Consider the following 13766-nt stretch of genomic DNA (forward strand, 5'->3'; position numbering starts at 1 on the left):
GTTTTCTTACAGCTGACCTCTGGGGAATCTTGTCATTCAGTGGGTGAAATACTGAGAGTCAAGAATGGCCTAAGCATTTTCCAAAGCTTGTGTCTGCGCACACGTCCTGTTAATTATTGTATCAGGAATTCTTGCATTCCTGTCGATTAATAGAATCTGTGTACATATACATATGTAAGCATGTCACACTGTAATTACACTTTCAGACCAAGAGCTAGGGAGCATTCTTCTGCTAGGAACATGCAGTACGATGTGTTTACATGTGTAGTTTCCATTAAAATCTGCAGATAGGAATTTAAAAGGGAATGTATAAAAATAAGGGCACTCTCTGATATTTAAAATAGGAAGAGGTTTATCCTTTCATCCTCTTCTCCAATTATCAGCACCTTCTGATTTCTCTCTCCTTCCTTGCAGAGTCAGATTTACAGGAGTCAGCAGGACTTGACTGTTGAAGCACCAGCTCACGCAGCCAGCACAGATTACACTTATGGGCAGTATTCTCAAAGCACAGTACATCCAGGCTACTCGGATTATCAGTACAGATATCCAACAGAAACAGATTGGCAGCCATTGGAGAAAGGTTTGTTCCTCTAATGTACACTACTACACATCAGTGTTTAGCCATTGTGCCTGGCCTGTTATGTCAGCACAATGTCACTTTAAAGGTGGATTCTCTATACTCATGGATACACAGAAATGTGTTTCAGGCTGGAATCTAATGGAGGGGTTTGAGGAGATTTATATATTGAATAATTGGTGCATATAACAGGGATCCAACAGAGTTTTGTTTAGCCTGTTTTGTGTTTTTTTTTAAACCATTTGTTCTTTTTGCTTTAGCTCCACCAAGACCAGTGACCCCTGAGAAGTTCACAGTTCCTCATCTTTGTGTCCGGTTCAGTCCCGGTGGACAGTTGCTGAAAGTGTTGCCCAACCTCCCTTCAGAAGGACAACCTGCTTTGGTGGAGCTGCACAGTCTGGAGGTACCTTTGGGAATAGGGGAGGATGGGGATGTTATCTACAGTGTCACACAGTAAGTTAGGGAGGCATGAATTTCGTGTTCTGATGCTCATTGTGTGTTTATTGATGTGCGTTACTTTGTGTTCACTACTGCTTGAATCCCTTACTCAGACCCTGCCAGGTTTCTGGCATATATATTAATAGAGCCACCTTTTTCCAATCACATGTAGAAGTTCAGACTAGAGACACTCCGGCTTCCATAGTTGAATTTCTGCCATCGCAGACTGTAGATCAGAATTCTGGGTCGCAGAGCAGTGAACTTCCCAGTGAGTGGGCGCGGGGAGCAGGGCTCCTAAATTTTTACTTTCCGAGTTGATCTTTCAGTTCTGTACTGACAGGCTATAATCTTTCACCTCTGATGGGTGACATCCAGCAAGACTTGATTCTCTCAGGTGCTGCCTGAGATATTTCCAACCTTTCCTGGTCATCAACCTTGACTAGGGGCTCAAGCTGGAATTTGATCTGTGCATGAATGTAGCCTCTTCTGTTAGAGGATTCTGTCCCCTCCTGATTCTGGAGACTTGTGAGGGAAGGAGTCCAGTGGATTGATGCACTGTTTTAAGTCAAAACTTTGGTTGGTTTTTAAGCAATAGTTGGATGAGCTGCCTATGGTTTTGGCTGACATGGACTGTTTTATTCCTCAGATGATACTGCAGCACATGCCTGAACAAGAGGATCTGAAGAAGTTCCCAGGGCCACTGGTGAAGTAAGTCTCTTCATCCCCCATCTCACTGAGCCTGCTCTTGAGCAAATCCCAGAATTTGATTTGGCTTACATGGCCTGAAAATAAAAAGCAGGTGTTAGTAAGTGATCTCAAAGCTGTCTTTACTTTGGTCTGGACATCAGTGTAGTTTACTATTCCTTGTGAAATAGGTCAGCAAGACGCTGTCTTTAGACAGAATTGTCTGGTCAGTTTGGTTCAGTGTAAAAATGAAGTATTTGCATAATGACCACAGTTCCTGAATTAAGCGCTTGCTTGGTGCAATGAGGCATGCCAGAGATTTGATTTGCACTGTACCTGAAATCCCAATGTAGATCCCAAGAGAACATTACTGATTACATCCTGTTAACAAGTGTCTTCCCTTTAGATCCTTACACTGTATCTGCAACTTCCCAGTAATTACTGGTCCGCATCACCAGGGCGGCACGGTGGCTCAGTGGTTAGCACTGCAGCCACACAGCATCAGGCTCTCGGGTTTGATTCCCGCCTTGGGCGACTGTCTGTGTGGAGTTTGCACATTCTCCCCGTGTCTGCGTGGGTTTCCTCCCACAGTCCAAAGATGTGCAGGTCAGGTGGATTGGCCATGCTAAGTTGCCCGTAGTGTCAGAGGGAAATGGGTGGGTTACCCTTCGGAGGGTCGGTGTGGACTTGTTGGGCCGAAGGGCCTGTTTCCACACTTAAGGGAATTTATTCTAATCACCAGGTTGTCTGCAATTTCCCGCATGGCCAGCATACCCAGTTGCTGCTTAAACTGTCTTGTGCATGTTTACTAATTATTGAACTTGAAGGGTTCAAGGTTCCTTTCTGATTAATTTTCTTTAGGGAAGAGACTCATAAAGTTGACGTTATCAGTTTTGCTCAAAACAAAGCCACGGAATGCCTGAGGAATGACGAACTTCTGGATAAAGAGTCTGCCAGCCTGTTGTGGGAACTGATTGTGCTGCTGTGCAGGCAGAATGGGGTGAGTTCATGCACTTGCGACTTCCAGGGTGAAAGGTTCTCCAGCGCTAATGGCTGATTTGCAATGTTTGGGAAACAATTTGTTCAAATGTATCACGTGAGAAGGGAAGTGTGCCCTTTACCTGTGCATGTGCTGATAACTACAACATTGGCGTTAATTCAACAGCTTTCAAACTGTGTATAAAGAGGAATGTTAATCTATTTACTCTCTTCATCTTTCGTCTTGGAAAGGTGGCGAATGAGAACAGGAAGCTCTTGGCTCCTTGGAGTGACTGGGAGAACTTATTGGAGACCAGTCCCCTGATTCACTTCATCCTTGGTCTGCTGAGCTGAGAAGTGTGTGAATTAGCTGCATATTCAGTGCTGGAAGCACTAAAAGCTCAATGAGTTGACCCCTCGGGAGGTTTAGATTCAATTCCTATACCAGGCCTAAGTGCAAGCCAGGGTCACTCCAGGTGTATTGCTGAGGAGATGCCATCTTATGAATAAGCGTTAATTTGAGTCCCTGTTTCTGTGGATGCTAAATATCCCATGGCACTGTTATGAAGAATTTTACCATGTGTTAAGCCAATACATCTCCTTCAACCATCCTCACTACAGAATCCATTAGCTGGAATTGCTGTATGCAGGAAAATGTTCATAAGTTGGCAGCTGCATTTCATATTTTAAATTTGACTGTATTTCAAAGTGCTCAAATGTTTTTGCATTTCCTGAGATCGTAAAAATTGGAATTCTTTCTTTAATTCCTGTGCATCTAGTTTACTTGGCATTATGCAATTTTGCTGCTATTGGGTACAAAATCTGGCCAGTGGGTGAAGATAACTTAGTGTGTGCTGAACACCTCAAATTTAAACACAAGCTTAAATGACATTTATGTATCTTGCAGACAGTGATTGGTACGGATATTGCTGAACTCCTACTGCGGGAACATCGGTCGGTTTGGCTTCCTGGCAAATCGCCCAATGAAGCAAACCTTATTGACTTCAACAATGACTTGGTTCCACGTGCGGAGGATGAGTCTTGCCTCTTCACAGACAGCTTCCTCGATGGTAACACCACAGAAAACCCTGCCAAGGACACAGAGCGCTTCCGCGAACTGCTGCTCTTCGGCCGCAAGAAGGTGAAAGTCAGAGTTGGACCCTCAACATCTGTGCTGGCGAATACACAATTTCAGAGCAGACATAGACCACTCAGCCTCTCATCTGCTACTTTCAATATAATCATGACAATCTGATGATTCCATATTCATTCCTGTGTCCAATTATGTTTCATCCCCTTGTTTTTCAAGAATTTGTTTACATCTGCCGTAAAAAAAATAAATTCAAAGTCTCTCTTCCTGAAAAGCTGATGGAAGTAGAATTCCGAAGACATGCGACCCTTAGAGAAAATTCTCCTCTGTCTTATATGGGTGACCTTTTTGCTTTCAACAGTGACCCCTAGTTTTCGATTCTACCACACGAGGAAACATCCCCTCCACCTTCACAGTGTCAAGATCATCAAGGATCTTAATATTTGAGTCAAGCCTTCTAAGCTACAGAGGGTACAAGCCGAGCCAGTTTAACTTTCCCTCATAAGGCAACCCACTTATTGCAGATATTAATTTAGTAAATCTTCCCGGCACTGCTTCCACTGCATTCACAATATTCCTTTAATAAAGAGACAGATACTGTATAGTAATGTGACATGATCCTTCTGGTCATTGATCCACCTATCAAGGGGAAAAGTTTCTTCCTGTATACCCTTTCTGTGCTCCTTAGAATTCTATGCACCTCAATCGTGTACCATTTCAATCTCTTCCATTCCAAGAAAGATGACTCCAAGAAAGTCTGTCCAGTCTCTCTTAACTAAAACTCTTGAGCTCAGGCAGCATTTTGTTAAATCTCTGCACCCTCTCCAGTGCAATAACATGCACTTTCTCCTCAATAACATGCACTCCAGAACTACACGCAACACTATCGCTGTGGCCTAACCAACGTTTTGTACAGTTCCAGCATACCCTCCCTACTTTTAAACTCTGTGTCTTGACCAATAATGGCAACTATCCCATATGCTGCCTTAACCACTGTATCCACCTATTTCGTTACTTTATGGGACCAGTGGACATGCACACCAAGGCCCCCATGATCCTTGGTGCTTCCCAGGGTCCTACCATTCATCCTGTATTCCTTTGCTTGTTTGCCGTGCCCAAGTGCATCATCTTTCACTCATCCGGACTGAATGCAATTTGCCATTATCAACCCATCTGACAAGCCTGTCATTTGCTTTCCCTGACCTTCTGCTCTCTGATCTCCGTGTTTCCAAATGCTCTCAATTCTTTCAGTCACTAGTTAGAGGCGACAGCTTACAAGAAGAATATCTGACTTTCTTCCAGACTTTGGTTACTTCATTACAGAGGACGCCACTTTCTTCTGCAGTCTGTATACTTCTGCCTCTGGATTGTTCACGCCCAAGCTGTTCACCTGCCCAGGAGTCGGTCAGAACTGGCTTTGTGCTGATGACGTCTGGCATCCGCAGCTAGTTCTGATCGCACAAACCAATCAGTTTCTGTCACTGCTGAATCTCACTCTGAACACAGTCTCCACTATGCTGTCATGTCTTGGATCTCTTCCCCCATTGCTTGAACAAAAGCAAGAGTGTCAACACAACTCACAAAATAGTTCCAGTGACTTGGTTATTTTAAAAATGCAACAGCTTCTCCTTGATTCTTTTTCCCCATTCTGGTCCACAATCCTTAAAGTTATATTTTAAAAAGCATAGTCTTTACTGCAATAAAAACAAATTGCTTGAGAATCCTGGGTCATGCAGCACTAGTGGAGAGAGAAAAAATACTAGCATTTGATTTCTGACTGAGTTCTGGAGAAGAATGGTATTGGATTTGAAGAATTAACTGTGTTTTCCTCTCTCCACAGATGCTGTCAGGTCTGTTGAGTTTCTCCAGGGCTTTCTGCTTGTATTTGATTTCCAGCATCTGCAGTATTTTGCTTTTATTTATGTGGAGTCTACAGCATCCTCTTTTGACTGGTGTTGTCTCTCTATCTACAGGATGCCTTGGAGTCAGCCATGAAGCATGGCCTGTGGGGTCATGCTTTGTTACTGGCCAGCAAAATGGACAGTCGGACCCATGCAAAGGTTATGACCAGGTAGGTCAGATTTACAGCATTCTGCAGCCCTACCCTTTGTGTTTGTCAGCTTGGTAGAACTGTAAAGCAGAGAGGTTATGTCAGATTTGTACAGGCCCTTGGTTAGACTACACAAGAAGCACTGATGCAGTCTGGTCTCAAATTAGCAAAAGGGTATAGAGGCACTGGAGAAAGTGCACCAAAGAATTACAAGGATGATACCAGAATTAAGAGATTCTATACCAGGAAAGATTAAACCGATTGGAACTAAAGCTAGAAAAGATAAGTCTAAGGGTTAACCAGATCGAGATCTTAAAATGGATGAAGCAGTTAGATAAGGTAGAGGTAGAGATGTTTTCAAAGACTTCTTTAATGTGATGACCACCGGATGTCTCATTGTTTAATAGCCAATTAAATATTTTTACAGGGGTTTTTACGTTCTTAAAGTACAGACAGTGGAGAGGATAGACAGAACAGAAACTATGGCATGAACATGTTGAGTTGAATTGCTGGGTTTCTATATTGTCAGGTTCAATATTCCTGTGTTAGCTCTCCATGATGACCCACTTGGTTGAATAGTGGACCACTGCCCTGTCTGCATTCATTGAGCCTTCAATTCTGTTCTCTTGAGAAGGGTGTTGCCTGCCTCAGGATTGGGAAGAAAAATGAAGCTTCTGCTCCCACGACATTATATCCCTGCTTTCTGCTGGTTTGGAGTTTGTGCTGGAATGTGGGCAGTGGTGGGAAAGGAGTGAGGGTCCTTATAGTTCCATGTACTGGACCAAGTGTCAGGTGGGGTGAAGAGGGAACTGGAAATAAATGACACAGGGTGTCATAGAAAGGATTCGCATCTATACAGCACCTTTTCTGAAGTCCGGACACCCAGCGTGTGTTATAGTCCTGAAATCTGCACAGTGACGTTTACAGACTAATAGTTAACACTTCTCTCTTCACTCAGGTTTGCCAACAGTCTGCCCATCAATGACCCTCTGCAGACAGTATACCAGCTGATGTCTGGGCGCATGCCAGCTGCAGCCACGGTTAGTCCTGCTAATGTTACTTATACTGAACCTCATGATTAAACTTCCCTCTATACTGTCCCCTATCAAACACTCCCAGGACAGGGACAGGACGGGGTTCGATACAGAGTAAAGCTCCCTCTACGTTATCTACATCAAACATTTCCTGGGCAAGCACAGCACAGGGTTAGATACAGAGTAAGGCTTCCCTTACACTGTCCCTAACAAACTCTCTGAGGACAGGTTACCTCCAGGAATATTCCACTGTGTTTTCTCCCTTTGGTTTGTATTTGTAAAATTCATTCTTGGAGGCTGGACAATGCTGGTATAGTCAGCATTTATTGCCCATCCATAGTAGCCCTGAGAAGGTGGAGGTGAGCTTCCGTATTGAATTATTGATGGTGGACTTGATACTGCTGACTACCTGTTTGAGGGCTGTTCAATATCACCCATGTTGGAGCAGAACTGGAGTCACATATAGAGCAGGCCTGGTAAAGTGGGGAGGTCGTGGTGAAATGGTAATGTTACTAAGCTAGTAATCCAAACCCCCAGGTTAATGTTTTGGGCATAAGGTTCACATCCCACCACAGCAGCTGGTGAAATTTGAATTGAGTTAAAAAAAAATCTGGAATCAAAATAAAGTCTCATAGTGAATGCCCCTGTCAATACAAATTGTGTGATTCACGAATGCCATTTAGGAAAGGAAATGTTCCATTTCCATGGCCGGCTTGTGAATTTATTTCTGCGGCAATGTAATTGACTCTTGACTGCTCTCTGGGCAATTAGGGATGGGAAGTAAATGCTGGCCTGGCTAGTGCTTCCCATCTCATCAACAGGGTTTTAAAAAAGGATTTCCTTTCACAAAGGGCATTAATGAGGCAGTTTTCTTTTAAAGATAGCCTACAAGGTTCATGGTTGTTTTACTGACTCTAACTTTTTATTCTTGGACTTTTTAAAAGAGTTAAATTCAAATTCTCAGACTGTTTGTCCACAGCTGGATTTGCTCCTTGAATTTAGTCCACTAACCTCATTGCTGCACGACCATTTCTGTATAAAGTGCCTTCTTCTGAAAAGTGTACAAGCAAATATTGGCAGGTTGGGTAATGAGTAGCAGGGCACTGTTGGCTTTGGTGGTGCTGCTTCCTGTGTTGAAAACCTTGTCAGTGCAGTTCAATACCAGAGACTACTGAAAAACCACCAAGTAAAACCATCAGTTTAATGAAGGACTGGGCTATGAACTGGCTTCAAAGAAAGTGTTTTGAGAGTTGCCTGTGCTCTCCAGCTTGTTTTAGTTACTGATGCACCGTCCTATAGACTGTTTGATAAGGGACATTGTATAAATCCAGGAATCTCTGGAATAAGAGGCTGCCAATCTGTAAGTCTGTTGTGTTTGTTATATTGCAGTGTTGTGGAGATGAGAGGTGGGGGGATTGGCGACCTCACCTAGCCATGGTGCTGTCCAACCTTTCCAATGGGCCTGACCTGGACAGGAAAACCATCACGACTATGGGCGACACACTCGGTAGGTCACAGCTCTGCCATGGCCTGACCTTTGGGACCTTGCCTTTTATTTTCTTCTCCCTTTCATGAAGCTCATAATCTACTTTGTACCCCACTGCCCATTTCTGTCCTCACGTCCCATTCACAACTCTGAGAGCGAGAGGATTTTGTGCCATTGTCGTCATCCAACCAAGTTTGGCAATATTGGCATCTTATGATCAATCATGCTGAGCCAGCATCTTTTTTAGATTAGATTAGATTACTTAGTGTGGAAACAGGCCCTTCGGCCCAACATGTCCACACCGACCCGTCGAAGCACAACCCACCCAGACCCGTTCCCCTACATTTACCCCCTCACCTAACACTACGGGCAATTTAGCATGGCCAATTCACCTGACCTGCACATTTTTGGACTGTGGGAGGAAACCTGGAGGAAACCCACGCAGACATGGGGAGAATGTGCAAACTCCACACAGTCAGTCGCCTGAGGCGGGAATTGAACCCGGGTCTCTGGCGCTGTGAGGCAGCAGTGCTAACCACTGTGCCACCGTGCTGCCCACTGTGACCCTCTCACTGCAGATTTATATATTTGTGCATTTTCCCCAACTTTTCTCCCTTCTGGCTGTGCTGTTGATTGGGTTACAGTCTCCATATAATCCCTAAAATGCAGATAGAGTTTGCATCAAGTTTGGCCCATCAAGTTTGCATCGACCCAGACCCAGCCTCCACCGTATCCCTGTAACCCTGCATTTTTAATGGCTAGTCCACCGAGCCTGCAAATCCCTGGACACTGGGGCAATTTAGCATAGCTAATCCACCTAACCATATCTTTGGACTGTGGGTGGAAACCAGAGCAGATATGGAGAGAACATGCAAACGCCACATAGACAGTCGTCCAAGGTTGGAATCGAACCTGGGTCCCTGACACTGAGGCAGCAGTGTTAATCACTCAGTCACCGTGCTGCCTCAGGTTTCAGTTTCTGCCACTTCATCATTCTCACTAATATTTTCTGCCTAAAGGGATTTTCATTTAGCAGATGTGTGGAAGAGAGGAGTTGACTGCCCTTCGAGGGCAGATGTCCAAAGTATTAATTGAAGTTAGTGAGAAGCAGGGCAAGCTCCCTGATGGCTGAATTCCTGCTTGACGCAAAGAAAGATGGTTATGGTTGTTACAGGCCAGCCTTGGGATATCTTCAGTTCCTTCATCAACAATCCTTCTCAATAATGTCAGAAGTGAAGATGTTTGCTGATATTTGTGCAATGTTCAGCACCATTTACCACTTTGGGTATTAAAGCCATCAGTGTCTGAATGCAGTAAGACCTGGATAGGTTCCAGGTTCGGCCTGATGAGCGGCAAGTAACTTACATGCCAAATGAGTGTCAGGCAATGACCATCACCAGGAGAGAACCTAATCATCACCCCATGACATTGAAGGTGTAGGGTGGGTGGAGGTGTTGTATAATGGTAATGTCATTGGGCTAGTAATCTAAAACCCCAGGCTGATGTTTTGGAGACAGAGGGTCGACTTTCACTGTGGCAGATGGTGAAATTCAAATTCAGTTTTAAAACAAAATTAGAATAAAAATCTAGCCAAATGATGGCCATGCAATCATTGGTGTAAAACCCATTTAATTCACTGGTGGCCTTTAGAAATTGAAATCTGCCATTCTTAGATGATCTGGTCTGTGTGACTCCAAGCCCACAGCAATGGGATTGAGTCTTAACTGCCCTCTAGGCAATTAGGGATGAACAATAAATGCCAGCCTTTCTGCTGTTGCCCATATTCCATTAGCAAATGTTTAATAAATTACCGCTGCTGAATCCTCCACGCATCCTTGTTAGTATCGAATAGAAACTGAACTGGTTCAACTGTATAATTACTATGAGTATAAGAGTAGATCAGAAGCTAGGAATCCTAGCTCCCTTTTTCCGATCTCTTTGTCTTTTCGAAGTTTGAACCTCGGACTGTTTATTTCCTAACTTTGGTTACATTGAACAAGTGTAGGCCATTCAGCCCCCCCCCCCCCCCCCCCCAAACCTGCTGTACCGTTCATTGAGAGCTTGTCTCTGCAAAAGTGAGTAATCAAAACTGTTATTGCTATTTGTAATATGAATTTGTCTATAGCTTTAGAATAGGTTGTGTGCCCAAATAGTGTTTTTCTTTTTACTTCCATTAAACTCTGTCTCTTTTGTTGCATTCTGCATGCCTTCACCTAAATATCCACACTGTTATACTGCCTGATGTTTCTCTTTAGATTTCCAAAACATTCCTCCTTCAACTCTGCCCCATGTTCTGCTTTTATTTTAAAGCCTAAGTTGAGAGATCAGCCATGATGGTATCAAATAGTAAAGCAGGTTTGAGGGGCTAAATTGCCTACTCCTAATTCTAGCATGATTCTTTTGGGTGCTAATCCCAGGAAACACTTGGTCATGCCAAACAGAATCAAGATATGGACCTCTGTCCCTGAAGAGGGTATTGCAGCTGGCTATTAACTGGAAACTTGTAAACAAAGTGATAGATTTTTGCTGGGCAAGGGGCAGTCTGGTAGAGATCAGCCACGTTCTGATTGAATGGGTGAACAGGTTACAAGGGCTGAAAGCTGCCTCTTGTTGCCATGTCACTGTGAAGGTGCTGACAGTAGGGATTCCTTCTCTTGCAGCTACCAAGGGGCTGTTGGATGCCTCTCATTTCTGCTATCTAATGGCACAAGTTGGATTTGGAGTGTACACCAGAAAGACCACCAAACTAGTTCTGATTGGCTCAAACCACAGGTGAGTTCTCATGGGTCCTTGTGCTTGACAAAGAAATATCATTAGTGTAGCACATCTTACATCCCTGAGTAATCCCACTGCTGTTCTCAGCCAGTGAAGTATGTTTGAGGTGCAGTTACTGCTGGAGAAAAGACATGTCAATTTGCACACAGCAAGTTCCTATGAGGCCAAGGCCAGCTAATCGTGTTTCATTTTAGCAATGTTTAAAGGATAAACATTGACCAGAAGTGAGATTTCCTGCTCCTATTCAAATAGTGGATATAGGTTTTATTTTCAACTGAACGAAAGACTTTGCCCTAGAAAGTGCTGCAACCCCTCAACTGTTTCAGAATGTCAGCCTGTAATATTTCTTAAAGTCCCTGAAGTCTTGAAGAGGGGCTTTGGTGAGATTGCTGGTTTGGCTCAGACAGAGAAACAACGATCCATGCCAAATAAATGCACAGCCCCAAATTAATGAATATTTTTTGTCAGAGCTAAGTCTGTTGGATATGTATTATAGAGAACAGCCTCCTCTGTTGAATAGTTAAAAATACTCAGGAGACCTAAATCTCTGAGTCTGATGCTCTCTTGCCCAATCATTCTCTGTCCTTGGGTGTGCTTGCTGAGCCTTTGTTTGGCTGTTGGCTGCTTGCCTTGAGTGAAATATCAACCTTTAAACATTACCATTCACCTCTCCCCTGAATTTTGTACCTGAGCCATCTTGGAATAAAAATTGACTGTTGATAAAGAGGGTTTCGTGAACTGCAGGATGGTTACTCACTCATTTCTTGGGGATTGGGCTCAGATTTGTTGTTTAATTTGGTTCCTAGGATCATAGCTGAATGTTGCTTAGCTGGAATTCAAAAAAGGCAGCCCAGAAGTAATGACCTACAATATAAGGCAGTCTTTAATAAACCAGTCGAAGATTCAGGGAAGATGTCTTTACCTAGAGTGTAGTAAGAATATGGCACCCACACACTCGGAGTGGTTGAGAAACTGGTCAAACATGGGTATGGGATTGAGAGATTTTTATTGGATACAAGTATTGAGGGACATGGAGTAAGGGTGGGTGAATAGTGTTGCAGTGCAGCTAGCATCTAAATGAATGAATAAACTGGCTTCTGGCTGATTGGCTGTCTCTTTTCCAACCCCAGCCTTGAACAAAAGAGTTTTGTATTTTCTCTCGGTTTATGAGCTGCTTTGGGCTTCTCCCACATTTTCACTGTCTATGAGGCTTGGTGAAGCTCAGCATGTCAACCCTGAGTTAACACAAAAATGTGGGAGCAGAGCAGGTATTAATCACGAGTGAGGGAAAATTCTGGGACAAGATTTCCTTCTTAAATCTTGCATTTATGTAGTATCTCTTGCCAACTGAAGTCTTCAAAAGAACCTGGTGACCAATTTGAATACTTTTTGAAATGGAGGCCCTGTTGGAAATGCAGCAACCATTTTGTGCTCTTCCATTCTATGGCATGATTGTTTTGTTGCTGCCTGTTTGGCTCAGCTGAAAGCAATCTCCCCAAAACCCCTGTTCTGGGACTTTAAGGAATGCAAAGGAACCTTGATTATCCAAAGGACATGGGTGGTTAGTATTTCGTTCGGTTAATCAAATTCTGGATAATCAAATGTCGGATAACATAGTTTAGACAAGCTTCGGGATCTTGCCAGATAATTCGACATTCGGATAATTGAATGCTGGATAGTCAAGGTTTCTCTGTATTACAGGCTGATATTTTGGAACATTTGAGGGATGCAGCTCTTTCCTAAGCCAGAATCTTTCATTTGGTATTCTGCTTATTTGTATGTAGCAGAACTCCCTTGAATCACTCACTCATTGAAACAAGGTGGAGAAAAAATGGGCAGAAGTTTTGCTTGTGTATTTTTTTTTAACAAAGGTTGTTCCGAAATGTTTCTTTACTGTTTCCAGCTGGTCCTTTCTGAAGTTTGCTTCAAATGGGGCCATCCAGCGCACAGAGGCATACGAGTACGCACAGGCGCTAGGCAACCAAGTCTGCTTCCTCCCTAACTTCCAGGTACATGTCAGATTTAACATGCTTCTGCACCCACACCTCGACCATTGCCCAGTGACTGGATCTGTGACTGTATCGTTACGTTTTGACCAAGCACAGGTTACAATGTATTTCCCTTCCTGCCTTTGCAGGTATTTAAGTTTATTTATGCCTGCAGACTGGCTGAGATGGGTTTAGCAGCACAAGCCTTTCACTACTGCGAGGTCATTGCAAGGACTGTTCTCAAGAATCCAGTGTATTACTCAGCAGTGTTTTTGAGCCAGCTTATTCAGGTATGGAGATACTTAGTATGGATGTATTGTTGTATTTTAATTTTTAAAAAAATGAATCACCTGTAAATCCAATCAAGAATTCAGGAGAAGCATCTTTATCCAGGAAATGATAAGAATGTGGAACATGCTCCCACAGGGAGTGGTTGAGGTGAAAAGTGTTGAAATATTAAAGGGAAGCTGGATAAAAGTGAGAGAAATGGAGGGCGAGAAGAATATACTGCCAAAGTGAGAGGAAGAGAGGGTGGGAAAAGGCTCATGTGGAACAAAAATACACTAGGACAACAAAATGGTCTGTTTCTGTGCTGTGAACCCAGTGTAAATCTAACAGCTTGTCTAAGCACTCTAATGCGGTAAAGGGCCACCTAATCATATGTAC

General features: G+C 43.4%; 1 protein-coding gene across 6 annotated transcripts in view; it reads left to right on the top strand.

Moving 5' to 3' along the window:
- The window catches only part of sec16a (SEC16 homolog A, endoplasmic reticulum export factor), a 78132-nt gene that overhangs the window by 39067 nt on the left and 25299 nt on the right, over positions 1–13766 (top strand). For all 6 annotated transcript variants that reach the window (XM_043720635.2, XM_043720636.2, XM_087998159.1 and 3 more), the window contains exons 7-17: positions 415–580; positions 838–980; positions 1662–1723; positions 2561–2699; positions 3585–3818; positions 5741–5838; positions 6776–6857; positions 8241–8358; positions 10998–11109; positions 13016–13121; positions 13250–13390. In XM_043720635.2, coding sequence (XP_043576570.2) covers positions 415–580; positions 838–980; positions 1662–1723; positions 2561–2699; positions 3585–3818; positions 5741–5838; positions 6776–6857; positions 8241–8358; positions 10998–11109; positions 13016–13121; positions 13250–13390 — 1401 coding nt within the window. The remainder of the gene's footprint in view (positions 1–414; positions 581–837; positions 981–1661; positions 1724–2560; positions 2700–3584; positions 3819–5740; positions 5839–6775; positions 6858–8240; positions 8359–10997; positions 11110–13015; positions 13122–13249; positions 13391–13766) is intronic.

This window comes from Chiloscyllium plagiosum, unplaced genomic scaffold, assembly GCF_037043375.1.
Source record: "Chiloscyllium plagiosum isolate Xiang-an unplaced genomic scaffold, Cpla_swu_hap1 HiC_scaffold_21, whole genome shotgun sequence".
In the NCBI taxonomy this organism is placed as follows: Eukaryota; Metazoa; Chordata; class Chondrichthyes; order Orectolobiformes; family Hemiscylliidae; genus Chiloscyllium; species Chiloscyllium plagiosum.